Source organism: Phycodurus eques, chromosome 13 (genome assembly GCF_024500275.1).
Source record: "Phycodurus eques isolate BA_2022a chromosome 13, UOR_Pequ_1.1, whole genome shotgun sequence".
NCBI lineage: Eukaryota > Metazoa > Chordata > Actinopteri > Syngnathiformes > Syngnathidae > Phycodurus > Phycodurus eques.
In genome coordinates, this window is record NC_084537.1 from 16506601 (window position 1) to 16528994 (window position 22394).

General features: G+C 40.5%; 1 protein-coding gene across 2 annotated transcripts in view; it reads left to right on the top strand.

Annotated features, from left to right (window-relative positions):
• The first annotated feature begins 5063 nt into the window (after window positions 1-5063).
• tnn (tenascin N) overlaps window positions 5064-22394 on the top strand; it is a 34597-nt gene continuing 17266 nt past the window's right edge. For both annotated transcript variants that reach the window (XM_061693976.1, XM_061693977.1), the window contains exons 1-7: window positions 5064-5112; window positions 14509-14697; window positions 14792-14992; window positions 15141-15515; window positions 19847-19980; window positions 20308-20437; window positions 22169-22351. In XM_061693976.1, the coding sequence (XP_061549960.1) occupies window positions 14511-14697; window positions 14792-14992; window positions 15141-15515; window positions 19847-19980; window positions 20308-20437; window positions 22169-22351 (1210 nt within the window). In that variant the 5' untranslated portion in view covers window positions 5064-5112; window positions 14509-14510. The remainder of the gene's footprint in view (window positions 5113-14508; window positions 14698-14791; window positions 14993-15140; window positions 15516-19846; window positions 19981-20307; window positions 20438-22168; window positions 22352-22394) is intronic.

A 22394-nucleotide genomic window follows, 5' to 3' on the forward strand; every position in this document is an offset into this window, starting at 1 on the left:
TGGATCCGTCTGTCACTTCCCATTTTGCATCAAGTAGCTTGGACAGCAATTCTGCTTCACAGCGAATAAACTGCTTCCAGATACCCAAGGAAGCATGCAATCAGTTGCATTGCGCTGCCCCGTGGCGGCTTGACAGCTTGATTTAAAGGTTAACTCTTCCTATAGTAATTGTTGTGCATTTAAATTCTCTATTGTATATTGCGATGCTGCCTGTTAAACGTTTCCATAGCAAAAATTTTTTTTGTAACTTCAGAAACACACACAGTTGTACTACATGAACAGAAGTATTGAGACACATCTCTAATTCATCAATCAGGGCTAATCTTATGACGAAGGTCACCCTGAATCTTAATTCTATCCATTCAACTTAATGGCTAAGAAAAGAAAGAACTTTTTTGCCCTTCGAAAACCGATCAACCTGGGGTGGGGGGGATTGGCTGCTGATAACTTTTTTCCCCCTAAAAAAAAAACGATCATCAACAGGTGAGTTTGACCAGAATTTTTTCACAGGTGATTGCCCCTCGCACGCCGGGTGGCCAGCGGGGTGGCCGCCCTTTAGTCGATGGTGGCCGCAGACACCCCTGGCGCTAAAACATAACGAGTTTCAGGTTTTAACTTGCTAAGTTTCACATTTTAGCGTGCTCAATTTCAAATTTTAACTTTTTCAAGTTAACGTGATAAGCTTAGCTATGTGTGTCTTCATTGTGTGCCTCATGAATCAAACTAGCAATGTAACTACGCTGCTCTTCTGTAAAACTGTCAAAAAAATACCTCCACCTTCTTTTGGTTTTAGCCAAATCCGGAAGTTAAATTTATCACGTTCGTAACTTGAAACTCATCACGTTAAAACTTAAACGTTAAACAGTATGACTTAACTTTTTTTTTCTAATGGTGTGGATGGTGTGGCAGCAATACGCTTCCCTAACAACATCATAATAGTTATGTTCAAGGCCCATCATTTATGTGATAAGAAAACAAAATGCCATGGAAAGTTCATGTAAGATTCACTGAAAACTCAAAATTGTCGGTAGCTCTGAATGTGAGTGTGAATCCTTTTTTCTGTCTACACTGTAACGTGCCCTACGATTGGCTTGTGACGAGTACTGGGTTCACACCTCCAAAGTCACCTGGTATAGACTCCAACTCACCTTTGACCCCAAAGCCCTTTTCTGTTCCCAGTGCACAAAGCAAGCTCCACGAAGGCATGCTTAGACGACTCAACCTCCATTTTTCCTTCTATTTTCACTTGTTTATCTAATTGTCCCAATACTTTGGTCCACATCATAACTTGTAGCATGACCACAGATGCTGAAGCACCTGGCTGCGCATTATAGAGATGCTCTGAGCAAACAAAAACAGAAATAAACAATGGCGTTAAATCAGTCTGTGACACTTTTGGCAGGAGCGGTGATTTGTCCTGTTAATTACGACGTGACACCCGAGACGCCGAAATTCATTCGGTAAACAACAGCTGGGTGTTCTCGCGCACGTGGGGCGTCCAGAGCAATAAACCGGCGCTACGCGGCAGTGGCGTGATTTATCTTAGTCAGAAGGAGACGGGTGGGGTTTGAAGCCGAAGCTCCGCGGCAGTTGTGCAGGAGTGCTCAACGAATTACTTCCTCCACTGAGCAAAGTTGCATGTAAAGCAGGGGCCCAAGCTGACAGTAATGCTTAGCATTTCATCTGTCATCCATCTGTATTGCAATTAGTGATATTCTCTCGTATTCCACTTGTTTCTAAAATTAAGGGGAAAATGGGGGTTAGTGAAGTGAGGCTAAAAACTGCAAACTTCCCCCTGTAATGTGACCTATAACCTGTACAACCCAATTGAAAAAAATGTGGAGATGGGAAGTAAAAAGAAACCACTAAGAAAATGTGGTTGCACAAGTGTGCACACCCTCTCGCTCTATAAATGGGACGAGGCTGTGTTCAGAACTTCATTGTTAAGCAATCACATTCAATCTTATGTTAAATGGAAGTAAGCAATCAGCACACAGCTGTCACCATTTTAAGAGCCTGCGATTAACCCTGAAAACACTTTCGATGTTTTAGTATACAGTGGCTTTATGTCCACTGTATAGACAAACAAACATTCACACTCACATTCACACCCATGGACAATTTTAAGTCTTCAATGAACCTACCATGCACGTTTTTGAAACTAACTAACTAAATTAAATCAAATATCCTTGCTGTATTTCATCAAGGAGAGACACAACGTGGACTTCTAAATTATGGCCTGGCAGGAAGCAAACTGTTAAATAAAAGAATATGTCTTTGTTTTCCTCCTGGAAGGCATTCAAACACACCACGATTTAAAAGCTACATGACCTTGCTGTGACAAGGGTCTATTGCCTAACAGGAAACAAAGATATTTCCCTGAAAGTATAAGTTTATGGATGGAATACCTTTTCATTTCCCGTGACGCACTGCTACCATCATCAGATGCTTATGCATGAATGCAAACTCAATATGATTTTATGACATTCATTTCCCCCTCCACCCCCCCAAATTTCTATGAAAAGAAGGAGGCTGGCTAGACAACAGGAGATGGCAAATGATCAGAACTCAAAATATCTTCTTCAGATAAAATGAAATGTTGCCAAAATAATTTCAATGACTCGATGTGGAATTAGATGAGACGCGTACAAACATGTTGACAAGTTTGCAGTTTGACATATGCTTTCTGCCTTCCTTAGTAGGAAGTCACTTCATCTTACATGCAGCCAAAAGTCATATTGCATAAACACTAATATCTCTTTCTGATGGGAAAAATAATTTGACACGAGTGATATGACTGCAGTTTTTTTTAAATCATTAGTATGCGGGGTAAAAATAAATAAATAAATAAATAAACTCCATCAAGGGAAACTAAATGAGCTGCCTTCAGTGTTATTTTTAACTTTGGAAGGAAGTGTAAATTCTCGATAATGATTGTGTCATTATGAAGCATCCGGTTGTCTCTCTGCCTGAACTACAAAGCACTTGTTTCTAAACATACAGACAGTTATAAAGCTTGTAGGCCTCTCAGTGGCATTCTCACAGCTTTAATCATTATCCTCCATACTTTTACATTTAATGAGAAATGCTGTCATTTAATAATATTTAACAAAACAAACCCTCTGCTCTAGTGTGCATCTCATGGTTTTTCCAGCCTGCTTTGACACCCTCTAACTGTTTACATCAGCATCGTGTCAGCTGTCGCCAGCGAATTGTCGTCATGAGAACTGATCCATACGCAACCTGTCAAGAGATGACACTTACACAACCAGCTGGGGAACAAAGTGAAGTTATCAGCACAACTGCAATTAAGATGCGGCATACTGGCTGCATTTGCTGGAATAATTGCTGATAATTTGTGTTTTAAAGCAGAGATTTAATGGAAAAATGACTTGTTTGATGGCTTGTCTACTATAAATTGGATCTGTATTTCTTGGTATTTGTGTTTTATGATGTGTCCGTGCAAATTACAGGTTGTGTATTTAAAACAACCACGCAGCTTTGCTTTTATATCAGCTTGTTTATCTTAATGCTAACAAACAATGCAAAACGCCATGGTGAATAGCATCGATGTCAAGGTGTTGTAACCCTTTAAGCGACGGATATTTGAACACAAACGGTACAGCAACACATGTAGATAGATAACATAACAACACTCACGGGCATATATTCTTTATCCTCCGCAAAGAACAATTAATATTACTGTGGCTTGAGTTTTGGCCGTCTCCATGTATATCCATGTCTGCGTTGTACTGCCCCCCTGGTGGCCAAGGCGTCCACACCAGAAGGATCAGCACCATGTGTAAAAAATTGCTCAATTCTTTTCATTCTATTTAATTATGTCATTACTGTATGTTTTTATAACGTACAATATATTAGAATTTTTTTTCTTTAAATTATTATGAAGAACATTGGCTGGCAACCAGTTCAGGGTGTACCCCGCCTCCTGCCCGATGACAGCTGGGATAGGCTCCAGCGCGCCCGCGTACCTAGTGAGGAGATGCGGCTCAGAAAATCGATGGAGGGATGGATTATTAAGAACATATACTGAAATAAGGATGATCTTGTTTCAATTTACTCACAAATGTACTGACTCAGTATGAAATCTGGGCCTGTTCAGTTGAACACAAAACTTTCATTCTGTAGTCTAAATGGCAACAGAGAAATACAGTTAATTGTACATCTGCCGTCAGGTGAAAACGCTTTATATTGTTCTGGCTGTGTCACAATTATGAATGAATACTTTAATAAACATTCATCCTATCACTTCCAGTCTTGCAAGCTGTGTATTTTCCAAGTGGACATGCAGGAAAATAGAAGGAATTCTGATGCGTGGCTTAGGTGCAAGTGATGATATTTGATTAAAACAATAGTGAGACAAAATTTCTACATTTTGTAGAAATTTAAAATGTTTGTCACTCTAAAAATCGACTTCACTTGACACCCTCAGTTCCTCCCCAGCTTACATGAGTCTGAATCCCTAAAATGTATTTATAGGCATACTTCCTCTCAGGGTAAAGTATTGTCAACCTTGAACTTGGGGTGAGGGGGGGTCTAACAGTAACAGTTATGGTGGCACAAGCTTTTTTACACTTATTTCAAATTGAACCTCCCCCCCGTTGACTCTTTATCCTAAATTAATATTTCCTCTGGCTTTTCCTCCTTGAATTCAATCTTTATCCAGTCATCTTTTCTGCTGAACACATTATTTTTACCACCATCCACTGCCATCACAACCATAACCTTACACAAGACTAATATTATTAAAGCTACAGAAAGTGTTTCGATGATGGAAAAGTGAGCTGTGTGAGGAGAGGCTGAGTATCGCGTAGGGTGGGGGTGGGGGGGGGGGGGCAAAGAAAAATAAAATAAAAACATTCAAAGCTGCTCACAAGCGTTCTCCTCCTTCACTTCCTCCTCCTTTTCCTTTTTGAATCCCATAAGGAGAGGAGACACTCCCAAATTACTGCCCATTGGCCTGGAGGCAATTGGGAAGAGTGTTTAACAAACTCAAGCGGGAGTGAGAGCGAGAGAGAAAAAAAAAAATCCTCAGTGGTGGTGAGGTCTTTGATTCATCAACAGGTGCCACAAGGAGCATTCCTGCTATCAAGGGTGAGGCATTTGTTATATTATCATCGCATTTCATCATACAATTGCATGCAATTACTGTAGGTCTTTGAAGTTCTCAATGGCGAGGAAGGAAGAGTGAGAGATTTGACACTATAAATGAATGTCTCATCATTTGCAAACACAAGAGTGTGCAACTTTTTTTTGTAATTCATATAGAAAAGAAACAACTCAACTATGTTTCTATATAAAATATTAACACTGAAGAAAATCTTCATTTGGTTCACCTCCCCAATATAATGAGATTTAATATAAGACCTGTCTTTTTTTTGTTATTGATGCTGTGCCAGAGAGGTATTATTTGAACAATTTAATTCTTGATTAAATCGGTAAATTTATATGCTTTTGTGCACCATTTTATTTGTGTGTATATAATGTTTATACGACCCTCTCATGTAGAAGAACAACACTCATTATGATGTGCCATCAAGAGGTTTAAAAAATAAACATTTTGAAGATCCTTTTTAATCTCACCTCAATCAAATTTAAGACCTCTCCTTCACTAGAAAAATAAAAAGGGCTCAATCTTAGTTACACAATAGTTGACAAAAATATTTTGATAGTTGTTGACATACCATATGAAATAAGTATGAATTATGCTTTTAATAGTGATTGCAGAATAATTACAAATTCATTTAAATGTACAAAGTTTTCCAAAGACAACAAAGCAAATCCTAGGACCTGTAAAAAGTGGATTGAAAAGTAAGTATAATTTTTAAGATGAATTAATTCATTCATTTTGGAAAATTAAATCTCCCATCGATACCCCATAGTGATAAATAAATAAGTAAACAAATCATACAGGTTCTATTTTGGGGTTGTGCAGGTGTGCCTAATATAGTGAATATTAAGACTAAATAATATTTGCATAAAGTCGGACAAAACTTCATTTACAGTATGAATGTTGTTCCCATTGGAAGTCTTGAGTTTCTCCAAAAAGAAAACTTCTACCCAGTTAATAGCCCCGTTGTGTGAGATAATCCTTAATTGCCCGTCAACGCTCGTTTCCCTTGAGATGCTAACACCTTCAAGTGTAGATATTCATAATATCGAGGAGCGGATTTGATTGGATTTGGGGCTCCTGATCCTGTAGATTTACATTTAATGCTACTGTGCATGGCTCAGGGGACCTACACAAGCCCTGGAAATGAGTTCCAGATGCAGGCCCTCAGCCATGCACGTCGCTGTAGACGGGGGGAGACAGAGAGACCCGCATCCCTGAGTGAGCGGGCCGCTTATAAAAAAAGGTCTTAAGTTTGCATAATGCGATGGGGTTCATTCAAGCCTCACGGCTGCGGCTCATGAGCTTAGCTTTTCACCTGCGGCCCCACAGACAAAACCTCTGCCCTTGAACGATAAACACTCTCAGTTTCCGCTCCCCGCTCTGTCTGGGGATCACTGGCCCCCGTGCAAGGTTTCGATATTGGCCCCCGTCACCAGGTTTCCATTTTTTTACAGCACCGCTGCTGAGTGAGAGCTTTGAAAGAGGAAGGAAAAGGAACCACAAACATGAAAAAGTTTGCAGCTGCTCATGCGGCAAAGCTCACCTTTGTGAACCTGCTCTCATTCTGAAGAGCCCACATACCGGCAATCGGGCCAAATTTCATCATTTTCCCTCCCTTCCTATCAAAGTCGGCAAAGGTCCAATTCTCAAATGTCCCTGAAAGATTAACTATAACAATGATCCTGTGTTGTGGGGTGTGTTACAAGTGATTTTTCTTCCTGATTTACTCGGTAGATGTAAAATAAAGAGAAACACCAGTGAAAGTTAGGCAAACGAGTTGGAGAGGAAGATCAAGGACAGGTAAAGCAGGTACAGAGATACCGATAATTGGGTCAGATTTTGCCCTGTTTTACGATCAGAGTCAGCAAAGGCCCAATTGTCGGATGTCTGAACGTTATCCTGAGCGATGAAGCTGTGGTCTGGAGTATACATCCATCCATTTTCTGTACCGCTTATCATCACTAGGGTTATGGGCGTGCTTGAGCCTATCCCAGCTAACTTTGGGCGAGAGCCGGGGTACACCCTGAACTGGTCGCCAGCCAATTGCAAGGATCTGGGGTATGTAAGGAGTATTTTTTTCCTTCCTGAACTACTGGGAAAATGGTCGGGCCGACATTGGTAAATGTTGAAATCTGTTCAATATTCATGAGACAAAAAGGAAAAGAAAGACCAGAGAAAGTCAGGCTAATGAGCGTGAGAGAAAGATCAAGGGCAGGTAAAGCGGAATACAATACAGAAAGAAACTTCCCCAATTCTGATCAGAATCAAAAAGGCCCAAATGTCAGATGTCTAAAGGGTATCCTGAGTGGTTATCTTTTGGTGTGGGGTGTGTTAAAAGTGATTATTTTCCACCGCGATCTGCTCGGCAAAAAAGGTCTGGCCAACAGTGGTAAATTTTAAACCAGTTAATTATTCACAAGAATGTGAAAATGAAGAGAAAGTGTGATTGTAAGAGACAGAGCGAGTACAGGTTCAGCGGGATACAGACACACCAATAATCGGGCCAAACCTGCCCCCTTTCCGATCAATGTAAACAAAGGCCAGATTCTCAGAAATCTAAAGATGATCTTGAACGGTTATTTTGTGTTGTGGTGTGTGTTAAAACAGATTTTTGAGTACTCAAAAAACAGCCTACTACTCCTCCTCTTTCTTCTTTGTATTTCGCGGCAGTCATAATACCCTGTGTCACTATGCTGCCTCTCACAGGTCAGTCTTGGTACTACACCAGACATCAGGATTTCGGAGAGGAAACTCGGGCCTGTCGGTGGAGACATCATTGTGTGTGTCATGTGCTGTGTTGGTCATCTCGAGTATGCCACACACAATATAAGGGCAGTAAGAATACACGGAAATTGTACCCCCATTGTGTGGGATCTCTCACCTTTCAAATATCGGTGTGTACCCTGCTCTAGGCCAGTGACTTGTACGGAAAATCCAGCGGAACCTTCAGCCTTTTGTTTTACAGCTTAATAGCTCTTCCTTCTCCTCTGTGTATTTGTACAATGTGTTGTCTGCCTCTGTTTGCCTCACACTCTTGCCTTTCTGTCAGGTCAATGTTTGTGCTTTCACAGCTTCCAAACAAGCACAGCAGCATCTGTCACCACTGCTTGTCAGGAGAAGTGTCTGTGGATCCGAGCAGGCTTGGCTCACTGTTGGACTCACTACTGTGCACACAGTAAATACAAACAGGGGCCCTGCACACGCCTTTTTGGGTAGAAAACATGTATTTTACAGGCTAGTTGAAATAGATCTACTTTGACAAGGAGAATAAGTTATTGTCAGGAATGTGTAACTGCTTTTAGGGACACTTGAGCCAGTTCAAAAAACGATCGGGATGTGCAACCTCTCTCGTTCTCCACTTGTTGCCTCGCTGCAGGCACATTTAATGTACCGGTACTGGCGACACTCAAATAACTTAAGATGTGAAATGCGGTCATCATGGGTTGTATAGGATTTTTAAAAAATCCTCTTCATTTACGATCCTGCTCAACAATGATGAACATTTTTCTTTCACTGCTCATGTATTCAGATGGTGACCAGCACCTTCTACCTGACCTTAAATGCCTCTAATTACCTGACCCCAATAGCTCTGTATCACTTATTCTGCCTTTACAATGATGATAACCTTCAGCATTGCCTGGCAAGGTAAGAGATGAATAGTTGTAACTTGCAAGTTGAATTTGTTACAATACTAAGCTCAACGAATCAAATAAATTTGATTCGTTTTCGAAATCCATTCCAGCTCAACCCAAAACCCACCATGTTGCATGCGTTTAATAAACAAAAATAGGAATGTATTGTATACAAACCTATTAAAATAGAATCGAAGCATGTAAATAAGTTTGATAGAGTACACTGTAATTAATGTACGTACCATACTGTTGTATTCATGTTTCGGACGAGTGCAGTTAAAAGGCACGGTTTGCCGGGTTAGTCTGTGTGTGAGCGTCCGGACGTGAGTTGTGGTCTACAGCAGGTCCTTGTGAGTGTTCTCATTTTGTATTTGTGTGTTTGACCGCTTGTCTCGTTCAGTGGGCGTCTGACAGAGTCCTAAATCAAAGTTGTGTACTGCATGCATCCTATTGAGAGCTGTTGTTAACATTTTTGACTTCCTCATGTAACTTAATGAGCCACCAAAGTATTACACACAGCTCTCATTATGATGCAGTGCATTTGGATACATTTCAACCTCTGCGGAGGTCTCTGCCTTTCCAGTTTTAACTCGAAATAACACCTTCAAAATCATGTTGATGTTACACTGGCTTCTCACAAATGGCTCGTTGCCATGGCGACCACTGAGCACCTACTTTTGTGGTCTCCTGTAGACACCTCTCATGTTGTGTTAAACTTTGCCGCACACTAAAATGATCAGGCGGTGTTTATTTCAAGAAAAGATGTTATAACACAGATGAGTTATGTTAGTGTTAAGCATATACATTCATTGGCTTGATTTTTTATATTATTTTTTTAACCTCTGACTAATCTTCTTTGTAGGTTCACATATACTACTGTACAGTCAGAAGTTCCTTTTGATGCTTAATATATATATATATATATATATATATATATATATATATATATATATATATGTCAATTCCTAATCTTATACTTCCATCCATCGATACTTAGCTATTTCAATTGATCATTACTAATGTACAACTGAGCCCAAAATTGAATTTTTATTTGGTGAATGGGAATCTTCTGGCTGGTAATAACACGAAAACGTTACAAAAGACTTTCTTTCCAAAGGATCCTGGTAGCATAATATAGACTGGCGCATTTTAACTATAACTTTACAACATTGGTGTCTGCATTGGGATAGACTGTGAATCATTTGGGATGTGGAACTTTGTCATTTCCAGCCAGAAGATACCCAGTCACTAAATAAAAGCTCACTTTAATTCAAAATTTGGCCAGGTTATTAATAAATTGGATTTGAACAGTACCTAGTAGACATTTCCATTCCATTTGCCTATCAGTCCGTCCTCCTCCCCTCTTTGGAGCATTCTTAATAGGTGACGGAAACCATCCGCTCCGCTTGAAAGGTCACTGTTTCCAAAAAGAATAAGGAAAGTGTGTGAACGGCAACAAACGTCAAATAAAACTCTGACAGGAGTTATGAAAGTGCTTGTTAAAGCACATTTGTTAGCAAAATCATTGAAGATTCCTTATAATGGCTCCACAAGCTTCAAATTCTTTATAAAAATGCCAAAGATTTACATGTCATAATTCCCAGACAAACATTTCAGTAGCATTTCTGGGGGTGCACTGTGTGGCCACACATATTGCACTTACCAGAAACCACCATCGTCTGTATGTGCATAATGTTGTGAATTTCTGTGGTGAAACTAGCCACCAAAACAAAAAAGAGGTCATTTCGATTCATCTAAAAGTGACCATCAGCAAAGTAACTATTCTCATTGATGTTAGTTGCTTCGCTAGCTTTTCTATGTATGTAAATATCCGAAAAATGAAAGTCAAAGAAAGCAGAGGGGTTTCCTGTGAGTCTGTCTGTGTGTACCCCAGTTCACCTGTACTCGCTCTTTCTCTTACACTCATTTCTCTCACTTTCTTTGCTTTTTGCATGTTTTCATGAAACACCCACTTAAGTAGATGCGCCGACCGCCACACATGGTCTCTCAACAGTGATGTCATGGCTCAGATTTCTCACACAGCCGCCAATCGCCAACCTCAAAACCTTTGACCAATAGCAATTACACCGGTGGCTTGAACTTGACTATGTGAGTTTGAACTGCTTCAGCCATGTTTCCACCAAGTGGTAGTTCACCACAGCAACAGTTTGGAACAGTCAACCCTGATCAGGCCGCTGTTTCCACCGTGCGGTGTGTAGGGCAGATGGCAATAGTTTTAACAGCTATGTAAATAACAGTGTGACACTATACAGTAAATGGAGGATGTACAGTGCACACGGAAAGTATTCTCTGCACTTCACTTTTTCCACATTTTGTCATGATACAGCCTTATTCCAAAACTGATTACATTCATGTTTTCCTCAAAAATTCTACACACATATTACAGTGATTTTTTTTTCTCTAATTTATTAAAAACAAAAAACCAACAAGAAATCAGATACTTGAAGTATTCACAGCCTTTGCTCAAAACCGTGTTGATGCAACTTTAGCAGCAATTACCAAAAAAACATTTCATATTGCTGAAGCTTTATCAGTGAACCCGCCCGTTTTCATGGCTGGCAACCAGTCCAGGGTGTACCCCGCCTCATGCTTAATGTGAGCTGGAACAGGACAAACTGCCACCATTATAAGACCTTGTACAGGTAAAAATCGGTAACATTCTTCACTGTCAAACAAGTGTAAAAACATTATTTCAATTTGTCGACTAATTGACGAGTCACCTTTACTACTGCGCATTGACGTTTAAATCTTGAAGTCGACTTATCGCTAATCATGTATCGGGCAATTTAACAGAGAACTTTCGATTCACCCATCTGCTGCCCTCACCGGAATATAACGCAGTGTGGAGCAAACAAATATCCGGCCAACAAGGCGACACGGTCTATATACATCTCCGCAGGTCAGAGTCTCCAGAAATATGCTGGTTGTGGATGAGAGGAGCGGTTAGCCTCGCCTTCTTAGGCTATTCGGATTGCCGCTAGTCTTAAAATATTCAGACCAGCGGGACCACTAGACCAGCGGCAAAAGGTGAAGCCTCATCTTCGTCACCAAAATGTTATGTCCAATAATGCGTGGACAACAACTGTGTGATAACGAGAACTTTATTCATCATAGAAGTTGGAAGCTACAGCACACACCAACATCACGACACTGGTTGTACAGTCACCTTCGAAATATGCAAGTCTATCCTCAAATATAATAAAAGCACGTGAATCAGAAACAGAGATATGCTTAATTTTTTGGAGCCTCGCTACGATGTCCCGTCTTACAACACGCTATGCTACGCAACACAAGATGAGATCGGCCCACTCGTTGAAGAGAAACCCTCTACCGATATCATCAATTGTCCACCCTACGTTAGCATCGCAAAAACACAAAAAGCCAATGAAGAAGTCAAACCCTTTTGACTTGAATCTTTTAGATGCTCACTGACCAGTCTTGCAAGACTTGCTGAAGTGTGAATTTTATTTGGTTTCCAAATTGCTCAACCTTAAGGGCATTCAAATGAGGAGAATAACTGAGTCACTTGTCAGGCTCATGATTATCCAACGAGGTCTACATTTTCCACCTTGGCTATTTAAGAAAGATCCTTCCACAGCATTTAAGGGTCAGGGCTCCTCATGGTAATTCCTGCTGAGAAGTGCTGTTAATCTGATAATAGTTTCATTATAGCGTCGGGGGAAAATCAGCACGTTCACCAACCAGTTGATGACATGACAGTACACGGGGCCAAAGCTCACAATGGGCCCAGTGGGATTATTCTGAGGGGCTTTACCTTCTTAGAATATGTTCTTCTCCATCTGTTTTTGTGGTTTCTGTCAAAGAAGTCACAGAAACAGATTTGATAATATTCTTGTTTTTTTTTAGATTTGATACTTGCCATCGGAAAGTTCAGCTAAAGTGCTAATATTTAGTTCAAAATTCTAGTCCTTCTAATTTAATAATTTTGAAGGAAGTTGTTTCATGGTCATGCAATGTTCATGAAATGTGCATTTTCCTGCAACGCTCTCTGTGGTTTTCTAAAATGTACTTGAAATAAAAAATTTTCAGCTGCCTTATTTTGTTACTTGAAATTATTAGCGGCTCTTGGGAAGCTATAGAAAGGTATGGTGGCTTCTTTTGCCAAAACTAAAAAACAATGAACACATTTGTGTATTTTTAGAGTTCACAACATGTAGTATTTATTTATTTATTAATGAATTTATTTTATCTGTGAATTTCATAACCAATGTATTCATTTGTTTTCGTATTTATTCATTTTATAACTTATAATATTTTCTATTCTTCATTATTTTCTATTCTTTTTTTCAATTAATAACCACAATGGACTTGTTAAAATAAATACTCAGGAAAATAAGACACACACAGCAAAAGCAGCCATCAAAATGAATTTTTATTTGTGTAAGACCTCACGAAATGTAACTAAAATTATGACGATAACGGTGATGTATTAACGAACAAACTAACGTACGAACTAACAAACAAACAAACAAACTAACTAACTAACTAATTAACTAACTAGACAATGTTGAACTTGCCTAAATTAAACTCGACTAAATTTAACTAGAAACTAAATAACTAACAGAAAACTTTATTTGGCGTACCCTTGGACACCATTTCATGGCTACGCCACAAAAAAAACTCCATAGAAAGGTTCCATAGCACCGTAAACTACTGCTGCAATAATAAATACATTTAATCAAATTACATTTTATGTATTAGATGTTGCACATTTCCCTAATAGAGTGCCTTGTGAGGTTACATAGCCAGGCACCAATGACAGCATCACAGCAGTCATCATCGTAAAGGTTTATATAAATACTGTATATCAGTAGCCCATACAAAAACAGTGCATTCTCTCATGTCTTTGCAACACAAAGTTAAATTAAGACCAAAGGGGGAAAAAAAAGACCTTGTGAAAGATGAAGTGACACTGCTTTTTGGAGAGTTTGTAATTTGCTCTCTTGGGGGAAGCCGCAGCAGGGATTTAAGTTCACATGACGTCAGTTTGGCTAAACGCAATGACATCAATGGTGGAGGGAGGACAGGGTTTTGTACAGCAGAAAGTGGAAGTCTAAAAAGTTTGGCTGGGCAAAATTAAAAGTGCTGCCGGTTTGGTTACAAGGCATCCTTTTTCTTCCAGAAAGACAACATCACACAACACAGAACCACACAGCGTGACTTAAGGGTTTAGCTTCATTCGGGTAAATAAACAGCGTCAACGCTAAATACAGGACAACTAATTGTCAACAGCATTTCTCTCCTCAGTTCTCTCTAAAATAGTGCCAGGGAAATTCAAATATGACTCCTTTTCAACCTGGCGACTGTGCAGTCGGTCCAGTCAGCTGTGACGCCGAACATCTGCAGTTCCCCTAACATATTATACAACGTTCATGCCAAAGATGTAAATGGATAATCACAGTAACAAACAGATGGAGTATTATCCAAATTCATTCCTGACTTTCGTTTCTGTTTTAATTGAGCCCAGCCATGAGCGAGGGTGCGTGATTAGGATTTTAGCACACTTCACGCCAAATTGTTGAATTAGTCTTTTAATTATACAGCTGACTAGCACTGCAATAGTTCATTAATGGTGAGCGGCTTTAAATTAAGCAACACTTTTGGCTTGGAATGAGCTAATGCGGTTCCAGTTCAGTCGATAACTTCTTGATCCCTAAGGAGTTTCTGGGTTTGTTTGAAAATTGCTCTCGTCTTCTCCTTCAGCCATGACCACTAAACCCCAATGGAGTGCCCTGCTCGCCCTCGTCTGCACCATGTCGCACTGCAGCTTTGCTCACGCAGCGGACTCCGCAGCCCCTGAACAGGCGCTTACCTTCAGCCATGTCTATAACATCGACATTCCAGGGGGTTCCGCTTGCAAACTGGAGCGCCTGCCTAGCCAGGATGAAAAAGGTCATAAGAAATATTTATCTCAGAGAAAGAAATGACTAAATAATTACTGCAGCACACTATACTATATGAAGTGGTATTTGGCCATATGTTGTAGGTCTGCAGATGGAAACCACAAAGAGCGACGCGAACGACATCATCTTCAGGCACAACATCAGATTGCAGTCGCCCAAGTGTGACTGCGGGGAGTCGGAGACTTTTAAATCTCTCCTGTACAGACTGAATGGCTTGGAAGAGGAGGTCAACTACCTGAAGAGCCAGTGTGCTCAGGGATGTTGCGGCAGTGGAGGGGCAATAGGTAGGATCCAAAAGGAACAGAAATGAACAGAAAGTAAAGGTTTAAAACTATGGCTTATCATCAACAGACTAGTAAACCGCCACTATTCGCGGGGGATAGAGACTGAGCCCTTCCTCAGTTCACTGTACTCTTTATATTGCTTTTGTAGGTGTGGACACAATCTGTGGTGACCATGGTACCTACCGGCAGGAGACATGCAGCTGCCTCTGTTACCCCGGATGGGAAGGCCCAGACTGCACGGTGTCCTCTTGTCCGGAGGAGTGCAACGACAACGGCCGCTGCGTGGATCGCAAGTGCGTCTGCCATCAGGGCTACACCGGTGAAGACTGCAGTGAGCCTATGTGCCCCAACAACTGCAACGACAAGGGTCACTGTGTGGATGGAATATGCGTTTGCTTCCCACACTTCACCGGCGACGACTGCAGTGTCCAGAAGTGTACCAATGACTGCAGCCGGAATGGCCTTTGTTTTGATGGCCAGTGTGTCTGTGACCAGGGCTTTTATGGAGAAGACTGCTCATTAGGTAAGCTAGTTTGTTGGCGTTTATGTTCATCCATCCATTTTCTTTACTGCTTATCCTCACTAAGGTCGCGGGCTGCTGGTGCCTATCCCAGCTATCTTCGGGCAGGAGGCGGGGTACTCCCAGCCAATCGCATGGCACATAGAAACAAACAACCATTCGCACTCACATTCACACCTACGGGCAATTTAGAGTCCCCAATCAACCTACCGCGCATGTGTTTGGGATCTGGGAGGAAACCGGAGTTCCCGAAGAAAACCCTCCCAGGCACAGGGAGAGTATGCAAATTCCACACATTTGACTGCTCCCCATCTTGTTAATTTTATGTTAGAGTTAAAATTACTTAATCTCTAGGAGATCTAGATAAGATTTTCTTCACTAAATATGGACTATGCTCTATATGATCGGTTTCTCTTAAACAGGAACTATTCCCACCAACCACAAACATATTCAACTGTCTAATCAGTATAGTAATCAAATCAGTATTAAGCAAGTCACATGTGTGAGACTTTACAGTTATGTAAGAATGTGAAGAAATTACTCTATCAATTTTCATATCGCAAATTAGTTGAAACAGAATCAATAGCACCTCTGCCATTTGTAGCCAATTAGTGCTCTTACGTAGCCTCAATTGCTTCAGGGCATAACTAATCAACAACAAAATCCACACAAGTGATTAATCTGTTATTGTGCCCATCGGTGGGATTAAAAGTATTTTGGGTTTTTTTAAATCAAAGGTCCTCAGTTATATGTTAGGATTTCTGTCCCTATGACAAAATAACCAAATTGGTAGGTAAGACGGAACAGACCGTAGTCTAGAACTAACCTAAACTAACACAGTCCTAAAGTCATGATTACATTAAATATTTGTGCTGTCTGACACTGTATTATTACGCCGCTTTGCAATCTGGTCTATAACGTGCCGTTCGTGACCACAAAATATAAAACAATCAAATTAAAAGCAGTAAGTGAGGCCCTAGCTGAGAGTGCCTTCTTGTTCTACCTATGAAACTATATGACCAAATAAATGTATTTTTTCATTATAGCACATACATACTACTACTATGAAGTGTCTGTATGTCTAAGTAGTACTCGCCATGTCTTTGGACACGCACACAGAGCTCACGCAGACGCAGTGTTGTTCATTTAGATCAGGGGTGTCAAACTCTTTTTTTGTCTTTTTTGTCTCATGGTAGTTATGATTTCCCTCAGAGGGCCGTTAGAACAGTGAAACCATATAAATGTTTAATCATCTCCAAAACATATTATTAGCATTACACAACAAATTGAGGGATAACTAGTTTTGAAATCAGAAGACAAGGATAATAGTTTGTTCAAGTATTGTTGAAGTTAGTCTAGAAGAAGGGTTTGGTAACAGAAAAATGCAATATCTCAACATTATTGTTGATTATTATGACAATTTTGAATTTGGGTACAGATTTTAGCAAAATTGACAAGCACGATTTGCTTACGCGGGCCACATAAAATGATGCCCCTAGGCCTTGAGTTTGACACCTATGATTTAGATTTAAAATAGTCCATGTTTGGAACGGTTGTGTTTTTAATTTGCTTCCAGACTTTTTGGTGGTTATCCTACCAAAAGAGACCACCTTCGGATTTCAATTTGTGTTGTTACCGTAACCATGAGAACCACACCCTAACCCTAACCGAGTGGGGGGTCTTTGCTGGAAGTGTTGCAGATGGTGTAACTAAAATAGTCCTCTTCTGTATGTTCGAGGGACAAATCTTTAAATTGTTTAGATGTCATGATATTTAAGGTGTATGTCTGTAGTTTCACCACCCACCATGCCCCAGAGTGGCCTATACAGTAGCAATTCACTGAACACTTTCATTGCCATTGACGGCTTTAGAAGTCAAATATCCATGTTAACTAGGAAGGCTGGCAGTGAATGAGTTTAAAATATCCACCCACCAGTAAAACTGGCCACACGCTAAAATGGTTACAGAAATGCATTCACTTTGTATAACACCCAAAGCATCATGAAGTCAAAATCTGATTTCTTCACGTGTTTACTCATCGAGGAAGTCAAAGAATCTGCCCAACAGTTATTTTAGATAGCAGTCGATGGGTGGGGGTCCTTTCTGCGGTGTGACCCCTGACATAGTCACTGGCAGTAGCTTTGGCCTTCAAATGTCTCATGACATTAGGTCACACAGTATGCAGCAACACAGCAAGGAAGAAAGAAAGAAAAAAAGTCAAGCTCAATTGAGCAGCACCTTAGCTGCTAAATGTGTGGTTCGCAAAATTCCTACCGCCTCAGGAGTGCAGTGGAAATTGCATGCTGTTTGCAATTTAAGTCGACACGAGCAGAAAGGGTAGCAGCTGCTAGCCAGCACTCAAAGTTTAATTCACACTTTGAGCTTGTGACAGTTTCTAAAAAGATCTCCAAGACAAGGATGCTGGTCGGTGACAGGTAATTTCCCTTCAAAGTCAAAAGCGCTCTTGTCTGCAGCAAAAAAAACAACAAAAAAAAACATGATTTAAAGTAATGATCGGCAAATACCAACTCTGTGCACGTTCCGTGGCGCTTCTTGCTATATATTCGTCGCTTATCTTCATCCACAAATGGTTTCTTGCTCGCAGAGCATGACTCTTTCACTATTAACAGTAGCATGAGTGTCAGCTCCATTAATAGCAAGATATACTGGAGGTTCATGGATATTTGAAGCTACACATCTTGGATGCTGCAGGCAGTGGTGGTGCTAGCTTGAATGGCGCCCTGTGCGAGACCCCCTTATTTGCCCCCCTTTGACCACCACCAACACCACAACTGAACACACACGCACACACACACACACACACACACAAACAGACACACACACATACTAATGAAAATTGCACTAGAGTTCACCTTGATTTTTCTGTAAAATATATTAAATTACAAACAAAAAGGAATAAAGACAATTAAGAATAATTACAATTAAGGAAAGAAATACAGAATTAAAAACTTGCTTGGCAGAAATGTATAAAGTCTTATGGGAATTTTATTGAAACAATTTTGTTGCCAGCATGGAGGCCCGTAGCAATGCCGCCCTGTGCGGCCGCACATATTGCACATGCCAGAAACCGCCACTGGCAGCAGGTTGAGTGAATCTCATTGATTTTATATTCAGTCATCTTTTTGTGCGCTATAGAAAGAAAGAAAGAAAAATGCTGCATTATCAAAGCTAGGCCACTAGTTGAGTTCACATATGAGTTGAGTTCAACTTAGGATGTATCCAAAAGCATATTTTGAATAACCTTTGTTGCTCTATATGTGGTCTTAAAATTTGACATATGGAATTAGTCTCTGATACTATGTAGTAAATGGAGAACTGTTATACAGTCCAGTACATCTCAATGCATCATGTTCTAACACAGAAAGTACAACAAAATGAAAGAAAACAGCTTTAAGTTATATACTTATACTAGATATGAAGTAGAAATTCATACCATCATCATTCCATCATTAACTAACTTCATACAAAGGAAATAAAGATACACGTGGTTGTTGACCAGACCATTTGTAGTGCTCTTTGACAGCAGATTGGCCATGATCTTTCCATTCAATTCATACAATACCTTTTCGTTTCCATTTACAGAAATGTTCCCATTTTAGTGAAATTTCACTTTCAGAAATGTTATTTCAGGACAAAGACTGTGTCTCAAGTAGCAGAAAGTACCTATTAGCTGCTAAAGAGCTAAAGCTGATGAAAACCGCGTGGTACTGTTTCTGTCTTATGTCAGCCATACAGTGCAGATATTTTCCTTTTTGCAAAAATAAATAAATAAATAAAAAATATCTCAGGTTTCTGCATGCAAAGCCTTATTTATTTAAATCTAAATATTCATCGACTATTAATCCACCACAGAGGTTTCCTCATTCGCGGAAAGCATAGCAGCACCAGCGCTGTCGACTGGCCGTCTGCCTTGTCTTGGCCGCTGTGTTGTTACGGTACACCGCCGTATTTACAGTACATACCTTCTTATTCACTCGCTTGACATCAGTTGTTCCATCATCTCCGATGAAGAGCTTTGCATTCAGCTAGCACAGGAGCCGCTGAAGGTCCTCACTATCTCCAGAGCAGACAGGAGAGAGGCTGAAAAAGTTTGTTAAGAATAACCATCAACAAAATTCCAAACAGTTAGTCTATAGCTAAAAAAATGAAATATTAAACGGTGGCTTGTTGGTAATGCTTACATAGTTGAAGACTCCCAACCCAACATGTCAGGACATGGTCAAGTAAAATGTCTTTCTGCATAATTCTGAATTTGCTCAATATAAAAATTTTAATATTGTGTTTTCTGCATTTATTATTATTATTTTTTTTAGTTCTTAGTCCTCAAGGTCTAAGGTTGGTCCAGGCAACTGATGTCTCCCTCCTGGTCCAGTGGTTGCCAGTTCCTGGGGCCGACTATTACGTTTTAACCTATCATCCCCGAGGTCAGGGGAGCGCCTTGAAGCAGGTAAAATAACATTTTCACTGTATTGTAGATTTGTGTTGTTTGGGCAGACACAGATGTCACAGATTTTTTTTGGGACATTACACTCACATTGATGGGTTCTATCTGACCCGTGTGTTTACACTGCACTTGCATTGGGCTATATAATTGTCATATCCGAGGCATATCTGATTTGCACATTTTCCACATTTGGAAAATTACTCACTTTTATGGATTTTTTTCTACTTACGCTACCATGTCACATATCCAAATTGTGCCACAAGATAGCAGTAAATCTGAATTGTGTCATGGATTCCAAGCTGATTTTTGTTTCAACAATTGTCATCCTAGGTTCGGGTTCCCAACATGGATAACTCCTACCTCCTCACAGGCCTGAATTCGGGGCTTACCTACTTTGTTGAAGTCCACGCTGTCATCAGAGGCATCCAAAGTGGAGCGGATGAGATCGAAGCCACCACGGGTGAGGCTGCAAGCTGTCATGAAACAAACAGAACCAGTCAACCAGACATTTTGAAGAAGCCCGGTGGTCTGATCTTTGGTCTACAAGACCACAAACACACCTTACAGGTTTTTATTGTTAGAATTTTAAAAAGCCCATACTCTTAAGTGGTCTACAAATAGAATCAGAATGGTTTCTTTGATATTTACAGTAGTGGATGTGTCAATGGAAAGTTAGTACCTCTTATCCAGTGTCCTTTATCTGGGTCCACATGCTCAAAGAACCACAAAGTGTTTCATTAAGATCTGATTTGTTAACCATTGGATTTTAAAGCTAACTGCTAGGAAATAGCTGCACGGATGTGTTAAATGTGAATCGGACTTCCTCACTGATGTGGCAGGAGACGGATGTGTGCAGAGGGAGATTGCGAGACAGATTAGCGCAAAACAACCAGGACATATCGTGTCAGATTTCTCACGTCATGTCATGGAAAAATCACACTGAGCACAGTGTTCTCTGTAACACACCTGGTTCGTCTGGCTTCTGACTGCGCAAGGAAGAGGACGCAGCGGGAGGCAGACATTTGGCTGGTTGCAAACTTCAGACGACGACCTACATCAGACATTGGCAGGGGTGTCAAACTCCTTTTCATTAGGGTCTACATCGTAGTTGCAGTCTGGTTGCCCTCAGGGGGCCGGTTATAACACCATAAATTTACAATAGCTAGTGGTGTAATGGTACGCCAAAAATCATGGTTCAGTATGTAACGTGGTTTTAAATTTATGGTTACATTCACATTGGGTACATTAAGAGAGCAAAACAAACTTCGTATATTCTGTATAAACAGGAACAAATTCAATGACAAAAATAAAACATCAATAGCTTCAATCCTTTCTTTTTAGGAACAATCATTTGTGTTCTTTTTACGTAATGAAATCTGCAGAAACTGTTTGAATGGAATTATTATGACATCCGCTAGCCAAAAGGTGAGCTGCACTGTGTTTACAGACTAGCCGAGTGGCGAGAGCGCACCCTAATGATCGCCAATCAGATTCCATTACTGCCCCTGCATTGGTTATTATCAATGTAATAGCTAGTTTTAAAGAGGAGTGGAGGAAAAACCGAGGCAAGCTTTTGGGAGCCATGTAAAAAGACGTAGAGGGATGGGATCTGGCCCATGGGCTCTGAGTTCGATATTTTAAAGGCACTTACACACTGCAGCGGATTAGGGCGCAGGACGGTGCAGGGACAACGACGACATGGCGCAAGCTTGCCCATATTTGGCGCTGGTTGCTAAGCAACCGAACAATAAGTAGCCTGGTGCCTTTTCCCACTGGTTTGAACGTAAAGTATGCTGCAGCTGTATTTGTGACCTTTGTATTTGTGACCTATGTCTGGCTGTGCTATATTTAATTTTAAGATGACATTTTCGCAGTTAAAAAAGCTAAAATCACACATTTCTACCACTTTCAACCAACCTGGTACATCCAAAGTAGTGGTGCTCTCACTCCATGGCTGTGCCTTTTCCCCCCCACATCATGGTACGTCATCTGTCGAGCTCAGAACACTGGGACAACGCATTAATGATTGATTCCTCTTTTTTTTTTTTACAATTTTCTCTTCCCTACTGTTTTCACTGTGTAACATTGTCCGTAGGTGTGAATGTTTTTTTTGTTGGAGTTCTTACATTCGTAAATGTGGAAGGTCTAGATCATGAATGTCCATTTTAAATTCAATTTTGTTGCTTTCCAGTTGTCTCATCAGTCAACGATCTCCGAGTTCTGGACCGTACAGACATCTCAATCCAGGTGGACTGGAGTAACCCACAAGCGGAGGTGGATCACTTCCGGCTAACACACACTGACCCATCAGGACAGGAGGAGGAGCTGAGCGTACAGCCAAGTCAAGAGGCGCGAACCAAACACACCATCATGGGTGAGCATCCACGCATATTATTAGGCGAAATTGCAACACAAGA